Genomic DNA, 11,317 nt, shown 5'->3' with positions numbered 1-11,317 from the left:
ATTTTAGGTTGATTTTGGTTAGATTGATTGATTTTAGATTTTAGTCTGATTTTTGTCTGTATGCTTTAACCATCTAATTAGTAGAGTGAATGTTGCTAAGAAACCTTGTTGTGCTTTCCCTTTTACATTAAACCTGCTTTTGATGATACCTTTGCCGATGATTCTTTGAGCCACCTAAAACACTCATTTGTGACACACTGCAATGATAGTGCAGCATGAACATTTTAAAGGTATCCACAGCCACATCTAGACATAAAACAGATGATGTGATCAGTTAGTACCGCAGTTGCATAATTGGTCTTCAAAAAAATCCCTTTTACCTTTTTTTTTCCTGCTTGTTTTAAAATATTTGACCATCTTCTATTCCACAGAGAACAACCTCAGTGCTAAACCCATACTGTTGGGAGTTGTTCTCAGCAGATGTTCATTGCTAACACAGGAGGACCCACTGTTTTCCTCTGCAGAATATGCTTTGGTTTGGCACAGTCTCAAAAAATCCACTACTTCAGTACTATCAGATCATTAGTATTAGCCATCACTTCATTCTAACAAAACCACAGGCAATGTTTCTGCCACCAAAGATACTTAAAAGATTGATGGCTTGAACTTGCCTTGAAGCATTATGGAAAATGACTGACATACTAATGAACAACAAGAAGTGTTCCTGTGAACACAGAGGAAACTGCTCTAGCTCAAATTCTCAAAGATACTTGAGAGATTTTACTGCTAACTGCAAAAGACGCAGGATTTCAGCCTCAGGTTTTTTTCTCTCCTGACTCTTAGAAACCATTTAACCCCTTTCTAGCTAGCTTATGGAATAATCCCCATAAAAACCATGAATTTATACTGACACAAAACTTTTTATGAAGGGATGGGGAGCCATATAGACATTGTGGCTCTGAAATCCAAGCCCAAAGATGATTTCATTACTTTCCAAATTCATCAGACACTTCCTGCAAATGTCTATTCACCCCTCAAAAATATCTTCTTTTGTATTACTTTCCTTTCACTTTACTTGGTATTTTCAAAACATGAATTTTGTTGTTTTCTAAACATTATTCTCATAGCATTTTTAAATGACTATAACTCCTTAAGAAAGATGTTATCTTTAAACATATTTATATTTTATAACAAAAAATATCTGAACCCACACCTGTTGTTCTGACATACAGTTATTTTGATATGCAGTCTTTTCTGCATAATGAATGTTAGGTAGTTTCAAAACTCTGGTTTGCACATAAAGCCCACTCTAAAAGTACAATATAAATAAAATAGTTTATTACAAGTATTTTAAAAGTGCTCTACAATATTTTATTCAAAACATTTTATACGGTATTTTGTCTTTCAATATGAAACATAGGGAGAAAAAATCTCAATATGTAACTATAAACATCATTAATGTACTGAATTTGTCTGTCATACAAAAAGCATAGGAACTACAGACTGTTTCCAAGTATTTTTCCTGGTTTTATTCTCACTGAAAATGGAAAAGAATAACATGTATGAAAATAAAACTCCTTTTACCCTTCATGTTCACCAAGTACCACAAAGTTCATGCCATTTCAAAAAAAAACCCCAAAAAACAAACAAATCCATTTTACTTAAATAAATATGGTTCTATTTAAATACTGAAAACAATGTCATGTACCTGACAGATACATTTATTTAGAAACAGGAATAAGAACTTCAGGATTCAACTATTCAAAAATTGCCTAACAAAGTATCCTAAATGGTAGTTTTTTCAGAGGACAAAAAAGAAGAAACAAACTTCAATCTTGTTCATTATGTATGAAGCTCCACTGCACTTGCACTTCTTGCTAGCCCCATTGGCACAATGGACAAAACCATCTACTTACCAAAAAGTATAACTACAGATTCTATTAATACAAAATCAGAATTACTTAATTTCAGCAAAATGTAATTTTCAGTCTCTTATATTTAACATAATGAGAACATGACTTCTTGACAAAACTGCTCCTCTGAGTTATTATCACATCTTGGAGGACATTTCTTTTACTGGTTCACTATGTATGTTAGAAGGAAAGGAGACTGATAGTAAGACCATTTGTAACCTTAATGGTAATTTCTTGTCTTCTTTTCTTACAGAGAAATAGTTCAGTAAAGTTTAAATTGGCCAAAAATGCTAGAGAAGGCAAGGGATTTACAAGGAAGTGGAGTTAATGAAGTGGTGAAATGGATAAATTGATTATAAATCCTAATATTATAGCATCATTTCCTTGTATTTTATATAAAAAGGAAAATAATCTAATTCCTCATGTATAGCTCTCCAAGCACAGTAAGTGTAAATAAGCAGATTTTTTTTTCTGTCCTATAGGAAACAGAATGTTCTATAACACCACATCAACATTTTTTTTTATTTAACTTTTTCCCATTTTTCTACTCTCTTCTATCTAAAAATAACCATTTCTTTAAAAAGTATGGGATAAACACAGCAAGAATCCCTTGCTTGAAACATATGGGGAGCTAGAAGAAACTAAAAAAACCTTTTTTTCATATTCTCAAAATTACCTTTTTGTCTTTACTTTTCTGATAGTCAAGAGTGTTAAATTTACTATATAGTATTTTATGTTCTGTGATAATTATTTATGGAACATTGCAGATTGCTGCAACACTATTGATACAATATGAATGTGTATTTATAAATTACTTTAGCCAAAGGGAATGCAAAGAGTGTGTGTGTGGCTTTGTTGCTTTTTTAAAACAAACATCTCCACATGAATATATCACAAATTATATCAAGTTGACAGTTCTGAAGACAATAAATTAACTTCACCAGGTCATCTTTGTCATAGAAAATATACTCCCTTTCAGTTGTTTAGCCTAATATAAGTACTTTATGATTATGCAGCCAAAAACTTTAAAAATTATTTCATAGCACATTATCCCATTTTAATAAAACAAATATTCTCTGCTTGTTCCTCAGAGGAACTAAGCTTTAAGCTCTCTTTAAAGTGAATAAGGTGGTGTCTTTTCAAATGTGGGGCCTGTCTGAATTTTCTTCCACAAACTATACATTCAAATGGCTTCTGTCCAGCATGCATTAGGTGATGTCTTTCAAGCTTAGAAGGAGATTTAAAAGTTTTAAAGCAGATACTGCATTGATATAATTTGTTAACAGCTTCACTTTTTTCAGTACCTTCAGAAAAATCATGCCAATAGCTGTAACAGCTTTGCTCTGTTTCCAACAATTTACTGCACAAATATGGCTGTGGGTTTCTACTGCTGGTGTCAAGAACAAAATCCCCTGACTCGATTTCAACTTTGATTTCAGCTGCTTGGTTTGACTGAATCAGCTCCAATTCTTGAAAGCCAGATGGCTGTGAAGGTGTTTGAGAATAACCTGAATAACCCACAGGCTGAGATGACTTAAATTCAGTGTGATCTCCCTGATGATTGAAAAGTTTGTTCAGGTTTTCAAATTCTACCTGGCAAACGGGGCTTTTACAGACTCTCTTTTCAGTATGGGTGAGCTGATGTCTTTTTAAGTGAGCTGACTGTCTAAATGTCTTCCCACAAACATTACAGCCAAAGGGCTTTTGTCCCGTGTGTATAAGATAATGTCTTTGAAGTTTGGATGAAGATGGAAAAATTTTTTCACATCTGTCACATTTACACACTTTGTGTCTATTATGTATATTTTTAGCAGAAGATGAAAAAGCACAGTGAAGTACTTCTGGATTATCAAAAAAGCTATCATTTGATGAACCATAAAAAGCATCATCTTTATTATCCAGCGAATCATTGCTGTTTAACATGCGCTCAGCAGGAAGCACACCTTTTAAATTACTGCCCAAGTCTGGAGGTTGTGGGTACTCTTGCCAAGGTAACGGCACAGCAAATGTTCTTTTCATCCGATTACAAAATGACTTGTGTATGTCACGCCTGCTCCGGCAGCCCTTGGAAGGTTTAGTGGACACATGCTGATCGCAATGCTGATCTCTAGCTGCAACCACGTCAGGACTTCCAACATGACCTGATTTAACTTTTTTTCTGTCCATCAGAGAAAAATCTGTTGCTTTTCCTCCAGAATGCTTCAGTTTCATCAGGGTCTTATTCTTCCTGTTGACTGTGTGTCTACGTGCCGTTGTACCATTATTTGAACTTCTGTCTTTTGAATAACATTTGTGCAAATTTAGAACATGCTCGGTTTCAAAACACTGCTCACATGCTGGGCACTGAAAGGGTACAATATAGATTGAGTGCACATCATGTGGGTCATTCTCCTGTGGCTTTTGTGTATCAGCATTCTCAAAACTATCCCAACTTCCTTCCAACACATTGTGCGGTCTGGGATATTTAAGAGTCTTTGCTTTGCATACAATATTGGCGTAAGTCTTATTTCTGGCATGGAGCTGTTTATGCTTCATGAGTTTACTCTGTATTTTAAATCTCTTCTGACAAAAACAGCACTGAAAAGGCCTTTCTTCTGAGTGTGTGAGCTGATGAATTTTCAAGTGTGTTGACTGTCTGAAAGATTTGCCACATGAAGAACACTTAAAAGGTTTCTGGCCAGTGTGAATAAGGAAGTGTCTTTCTAGCTTGGATCTTGATGGAAACGTCTTGTTACATGATTCACAACCGTGAGTTTTCTTCTTTCTCCTTCTGGCACCGTGCAGATGATCTGACTTGAGACACTGATGCAGCATCCACCTCTCTTCAGTTGGAAAGGGTTTCCAGCACACAGAACAATGAAATATGCCACAAGTAACCCTGTTCTGCTCAGAATTCACATAGTTTTCTGCTTCCTTTGTATCACTCTCATAATTTTCATTATGAAGCTGCTGATGCTTTAAGAAAGTGATTACATTTTTGAACTTTCTATAACAAACAATGCACTTAAAAGGCAGATTATGGGTTAACTGATGCCTCTCCAGGTGGACTAGCTGCCTAAATGTTTTATTGCATACATGACATTCAAATGGCTTTTGACCAGTATGTATGAGATAATGCCTAGCTAATTTTGAAGGAGTTTCAAACTGTTTATAGCACATGTCACAAATGTATGGCTTTTTCTTGGGTATCTTGACAGCTGTTACACAATGCTGAACTTTTAACATTTTTAAAAGATAATTACACCTCGCCTACTCTTAATTTCTTCAGCTAGGTATTTCAAGTGAAATCATCAAGTGCACACTAAGAAGGAAAGCTGTAGAAGCAGCAAATTTTCTTAGGAGAGAGATTCTTAAATCCCACTGGTCCCTAAAATAAGAAAGAGAGTTATTATTTAGCCTATTAATACATAATTGTCAAAGTTTACCTCTTGTTTTCTACATAAGATACCAAAAGTATCTAGATTAGCACACTCTTGATTTAATTTAGCTTAAAATACTTTCCTTATAACAGAGTAATCACTACTTTTGTTACCTGATATAGAAAAACTAGATTACTTTTCAGAAGAGAAACAAGTTTAAGTCATCTGTGCTATAAATGCATCTATTCTTCCAAATACACAGTTCAGCTACATTATATTCATTAAAAAAAAAAAAAAAATCAAGAACTTATTGTAATAAATGTCTTCTCTACAGCAGTAATTCTAACTCCCATATATAATATTTATGAAGATGAGAGAAAAGGAGAACTAAGATTTCTTGCATTTCAGAAATACATTAAATGAAACACAGTGTTAGCGAAAAGAAAAACACTTAGCTTCAATATATTGTTAAATTTACTATTCATGTCTCGGCATCTTATCAGCTATATCCAGCAGTATAATCAGTTTTGATTTCTCTCAAAATGGCAAATGCCAGAGTCAGTCAGCAAGAGCAACACACTAGCCATAAACTATAACCATAACAAAGCCAACTCCCAGAACACGGAAAAAACACAGGCTATGTTTGTTACCTTACCATAAAGCTAGAATATCAGGGTCGTGATACCTAACCATGCATATACAGTGAAGTCAGCATGAATACCAAAGTAGGTATCATAATTCATCATAATTATTGTTTTAGTCTAAACCAAAATAATTAAATAGTTCTAATTTTCTTTGAATTTTCAACATGGAACACAGCTGGGCAAGCTGTGTCCCAGTTCAATGGCTTACAAACAAGAAAAAAAACAATTTTCAAGCTCCTGAGTGCATGAAAAGTTATTAAAATATTCATAGGAACAGCTAGAAAATACTTCAACCAAACATTTAGCCCAAGCCTTCCCCTATGAGGCCAACCCATGTCTAGATGGCTGTCTTGGTTTTGAAAGACAGTTGTCTGCCAAGGAAAGCTAGAGCCTCCCTTGGAATGGAGAATGTAAACCCCCTTCCCTACAATTATTATAATTTTGCCATTAGGGGCTTTCAGGCAAAGATATGGGAATAGGAGTAACAGTTCTTTACTAGGAATATTAAAAATAAAAAGGAAAATACAAATGTAGTAGTACAAAAAATACAAGCAAGGAAGCAAACAAGGATCCTGGAAAAAACCCTGACAGGGAGTCAGGGATACGACCTGGCACCCTGGTGGTCAGGGTGTTGGAAGCAGTCCAAATAAATCCTCCTGGAGTAACAGATGTGGTTCTGTAGAGTAGAGATGGTCCTGTAGAAAGTCCAGTGGTGGTGAGATGGGTCCAGTTTCCCTCCAGGAATCCAGTGGAAAAACCGGATCCCTTGTGTCCTTCAGTCCCAGTTTTTATCTAGCTAGGAACAGTTGGCTCCTCCCCCACTGTGTGGAGCATCTCCCAATGGGATAATGGAATGTGTCATGTCATTGGTGGGCCCTAATGGCCCATTATCAGAAGATGTCCCCATGGAGGATGGAGGGGTGGTGAAAGAGATAAGAAACACTGCCCCACCTGGTTTTAATGGCTGGGCCATTATCAGAAGACATCCTCCTCCCTCCCCCCTGGAGGAGGAAGAGGAGGACAAAACATCTCCCAAAAAACCAGCCTTCAACAGATGAAATAGAATACACAGAGCCTTTCTTTACTACAGAGTTATTGTCAGTGTTTTCTGTCACAACTTTATGTATTAAAAGTCTGCTTTCTTCCCTTTTGTTTTAAAACTAGGAAAATTCTGGGGTTTTCTAAGTATTGCTTTTAGGGCCACAAAAAGAAGGAAAAAAAAAAAAAAAAAGGCATTTTCACTCATCTCTGGACCGATTTCAGTTGGTCACTTAGTTCCTAAATTGCAGCATCTAAGACAGATTAAGTATTGCCCACAAGCATAGTACAAGCAACAGAATAAAAATACCTCTGTGATATTACCAATATAAAAGGGATGAAGGGAGCAAACTGTTATGCAAGAGCATAACAGTTGGCACTTGTGAGTTGTAGTATCAAACTACCACAAATTATAGTTAGTAGAAATGTCTTGTGTATCTCAAAGTTATTACAAGTTGCATATTCATTCAACATACCAGCACAATAAAAAATTAATTTCTTCAGCGTCTCCAAACTCCTGTCACTTCACAAAGAGATAATGTCCTTATTTTTAAAAAATTCATAAATATCCAAAGTGTCTATTGAGAGTAATTGCAAAGAATAAAAGTCTATTGCATTTTAAAGCAAGTTACAATGAGATTCAAGAAACATGCACAAAGATTGAAAATATTTGGCAAATCAAGATTTTTCTTAAGCTTTCTTAATGGAAAGAAAACCTAGTCATGAGGTAGAATTGTTTCACCCCTAACAGTGATGCTCCTATGTAACTGTGGCCCTTAATAAGGAACATTTGGATGTCTGCCTTGGATGTGATTGTCACTACACCAAGGAGTTTCTTAATCTCACTGAAACAGTTCAATGTAGATAAAGCAGTTGAAAAAGTCAACTTTTCCTTTCCAATTCTCTTTTCCTGTAGAATTTTAACAGCTACTCAGTCTCAGTCTTCCTTTGAAGATGGAAGAAAACACACTTTTAGGAGACCCCCTTGTCCTCCCAGTTGTCACATCACGTGAAAGCTGGGAATATAGAGAGAGTAAGTGTGTGACACTAAATGCTTTCTAGTTTGTGCTACCATGAAGCCAAAGACAGGCAGGCTGAGAAAAGGAGAAAAGATTCTCTGCCATGCTGAGTTTCTGTGCAGCTCAAGGCAGCCTCCATTAGCAGGAAAAGAAAACCTCCTAAGGAAGAACTGTAAAGAGTGATGAATTTCAGTTAACACACTGTCACACAGACCTAATTTACACATCAGGAAAATGCTCAAACACTACAGTGACATGCAAAGAAAAAAAGTCCGAAATAAGAGACAGCTGTGGTATATTAGCACAGGGGATTTTGTATTTAGCTTATACATTTTTTAAGATTCTATCTAGTGAATGAGGAAAAACTCTGTAGTACAAGGTGTCAAAAGCAGAGCAGAGCTTCTTGCTGTGATCTTCTTGCCCTGTGAAAGACTGAAAGCTCAGATAAGCTAAACTAAGGGGACGCAAGGGAAGGAGAAAGGAGCCAAGATGGGCATTACTGTGTGGCCCAAATATATTTTCAAATCCTATTTACTAAGGACAGGCGTCTCCACATCTATTTCAGGGTGTCCTGTGCCTTGGACATCTAAGGAGTAAACATGCTGCTGCTGAAGATCAAAGAGCAAAAGACAAGCTTGGAATATTGCTTCCTGCTAGCCTTGAAAGTACATAGGCTTGTCCTAATTCGAGTTAGGAAACATACCTTGCTATGTGATAAGGATTTAGTTTATGGCAAAGGTCCAATTTAATAATACGTTGTCACTACTTTTCATCTTGGCTGGAAGGTCATGTAGAAAAATAGAACCAAGGAGTTATGTAGGCCACTGAAAGTTCAGAGAGGACCCTCCTGAGTCGTATACTGTTTAATGATTGACTGTTTCCTTAATATTACAGATGGCAGCAAGCTGCAACAAAATGAAAACATGATGGAAGAAAATTCTGAATTCTAATCCAGTCTTTACTAATCAGAAAAGTTTGCATTGTGGTGTTTTGATTTTTTTCTTTTTTTGTTTGTTTGGTTGGTTAAAAAAAAGCAAACAACCAATCAGGAAGGGGTTACTTAAATAAAAAGTAAGATCTTCAACTTAGGACAGAATAATCCCCCAGTGCAGAAAATACCTAGTCTAAGCTGGAACAGAAGGTGAATATGCCAAAGGCTACCATCCATACCAGGATGAGTGAACAGATGTAAAGCTTTGAGAGGATATAAATCTTCCTTCTTACTTAGTTACTACCGTTTCGAATTCAGCTGGAGTAGTCTATCCAGTTTTGAATACTGCCCTTCAAATTGAGTCAAACATATGAATTGACCAGAATGAATGAATTCAGAGAAGAGGATCAAGAATGATCTGAGCTTAAATCCAAAATATACAAGAAAAGATTAAAGTAATTGGGAACGTTTAGGTTAAAAAAGAGGAGACACAATTTTAAAAAGTGACACACCCCCTGCAAGACAAAGCAGAAGAATCACTTTTAAGGAAAATAGAAATAAGTGTTCCCCAAACACTGTGAATGAAAATAGCTCCAGATTACAGTAGAGAGAATTCAAGTATATTATTGTCCTTACAGCTGCAAAGTGTTTCTTAATGAGCATACAAATAAGTTATGTGCAGAGATATGTGCATTGGAGGTCTCCAAGGAAGGCTGTACAAACAATTCTCCAATTCCCACACCCATACACCTTACTCTATACAAGAGAATATATTCTTGCTCATTTTTTGGTGACTTGTTATTATAATTCAAAACAAGTCATTTAGGAATTGAAAATTATATATATTTCAAAATTTTCCAAGCAGGATTTTTCTACATTATTATTAGTTTATCTGCAAACCCTTGAGGCATGCTAATGCTTATAATTTCCCAGAAACAATTATGTAAGAAAAACAAATTACAATAATAGATGTGTGAAGAAACATAAGGTGCCTCCAGTAACACTAATGACATAACAAGAAAGTGAAAATCTAGCTGCTGATTTATGAAACACATGACGACAGAGAGAGAGAGGAACCTGAGCACCAAGACAAACACATTGCCCGCTGGATTTCCTCACCAGCTCTCCCGAGAGAAAAGTTTAGACGGTTACAATGCGAGAACAAATCACACCAGAAATGGAACCTTCACTCGCCAGTTACACAGAAATTAACATCAGGCATTATGGCTCCTCAAAGCCAATACCCTTCATTCTCTCCTATTTTCCTTGTAACTTTCCGACACGCTTCCTGAAGCCAACCAAAGTAAAAGATGTACGATGGTGAAGCAGGGCTGGTTTAAGAACAAACGTACGTTCTGCTTCAGGGGCCTGCGACCTGTGGCTCTGACACTAACACTCCCCCAACAGGACACACGTAAACCCAGTTAAAAACCTTAAAGCAGGTGGCGAGGCGGCCCTTACGGACAGCACACCGCGCACACACATAGCATATATACGCACATATCCACCACCACGGGCCCCGGGGCGGCTCTCCCTGGGCGCACAGCCCTGCTGGGCCCGCAGCCGCCCGGCCCCGCCGCACCACCCCGCGCACGGAGACCCCCCAGCCCGGCCCCGCAGTGCCCCCGAGCTCGGCAGCGCCGCGCCGGGACCGCGCTCGGCCCAGGGAAGGGGCAACGAGCGGGGACGAAGAAGGGAGCGACCTGGAGAAGCAGCTACCGCACCTCCACCTTCCGCATCTCCGCCAGCATTGCTGCCGCCTAAACTCTTCCCCCCGGATGGCACCGGGACAGCGGGAAACCCGGGCCGGTGCTTTCCGTTCCCCCGCGCAATCGGCCCCGCCCGCCGCCGCTGGGCCGCGGCCGGGCCCGGGACGAGGGGCGGGGAAGGCTTCATTTATGCCCGGGCAGAAAATGCCCCCGGCGCTGCTGCTGAATTTTCAGTTGGTGTGGCACGTTGTTCCGTACAAATAAGACACATTTTCTACTTCAGCAAGCTAAAAGCAAATAACCAATTCCCGGTAGTTGCAGGGTTGCGATCGAAGCACGATGGCAGAGTTATACTCTTGTAATGTGTTAAACGCACCGCAAAGCCAAACCTGCTGGTCTAAAAGGCCAGGAAATAGTACCCGGAAGGGAAAGGGAAAAGAGACGCTTGCCGGGAATTCTGAAACCACCTTTATTAACGCGTGCACATAAAGGTGGCAGGTTTGCCTCCTCTGCAGGAGAGAGGGAACAAACAAACGCAGGAGCTCATGGACTGGAGAATGGACAAGTGTCCAGTAGTAGCCAGATCTCCCTTGGTGGCCTCAGCTTGGCTGAGGTTACCTCAGAGGAATGGCCAGCTAAGGGCTGAAGACATACAGAAGAAGACAGAAACCATTTACAGTTGGGTCCTGCATCCATTTCAGGGGTCCCCGGTGCAGAACCTGCTGCAGCAAGTCCAGAAGATGCCACAAAAAGGGCCTGGCTCT

The 11,317-nt window shown here is 38.4% G+C and overlaps 1 protein-coding gene across 3 annotated transcripts; it reads right to left on the bottom strand.

Annotated features, from left to right (window-relative positions):
- Positions 1 to 1,257: 1,257 nt before the first annotated feature.
- On the bottom strand, positions 1,258 to 10,708 carry ZNF770 (zinc finger protein 770). 3 transcript variants are annotated; one of them, XM_040068296.2, is made up of 2 exons: positions 10,569 to 10,708; positions 1,258 to 5,220 (listed from the first exon to the last, which is right to left on the bottom strand). In XM_040068296.2, the coding sequence occupies exon 2, from the start codon at positions 5,076 to 5,078 to the stop codon at positions 2,901 to 2,903; it is 2,178 nt and encodes a 725-aa protein (XP_039924230.1). In that variant the 5' UTR covers positions 5,079 to 5,220; positions 10,569 to 10,708; the 3' UTR covers positions 1,258 to 2,900. The 3 variants fall into 3 exon arrangements, with proteins under 3 accessions (XP_039924230.1, XP_039924231.1, XP_039924232.1); XM_040068297.2 differs by having other exon boundaries at positions 10,548 to 10,704; XM_040068298.2 differs by lacking the exon at positions 10,569 to 10,708 and adding an exon at positions 6,465 to 7,406 and having other exon boundaries at positions 1,296 to 5,220.
- Positions 10,709 to 11,317: the final 609 nt, after the last annotated feature.

This window comes from Hirundo rustica, chromosome 6 (genome assembly GCF_015227805.2).
Source record: "Hirundo rustica isolate bHirRus1 chromosome 6, bHirRus1.pri.v3, whole genome shotgun sequence".
Taxonomy (NCBI): Eukaryota; Metazoa; Chordata; class Aves; order Passeriformes; family Hirundinidae; genus Hirundo; species Hirundo rustica.
This window is presented reverse-complemented; position numbering and strand designations above follow the sequence as displayed.

Bases quoted from the DNA above. Each gene is read 5' to 3' on its own strand.
- ZNF770 (XM_040068296.2), bottom strand. From the start codon at position 5,078: ATGTTAAAAGTTCAGCATTGTGTAACAGCTGTCAAGATACCCAAGAAA.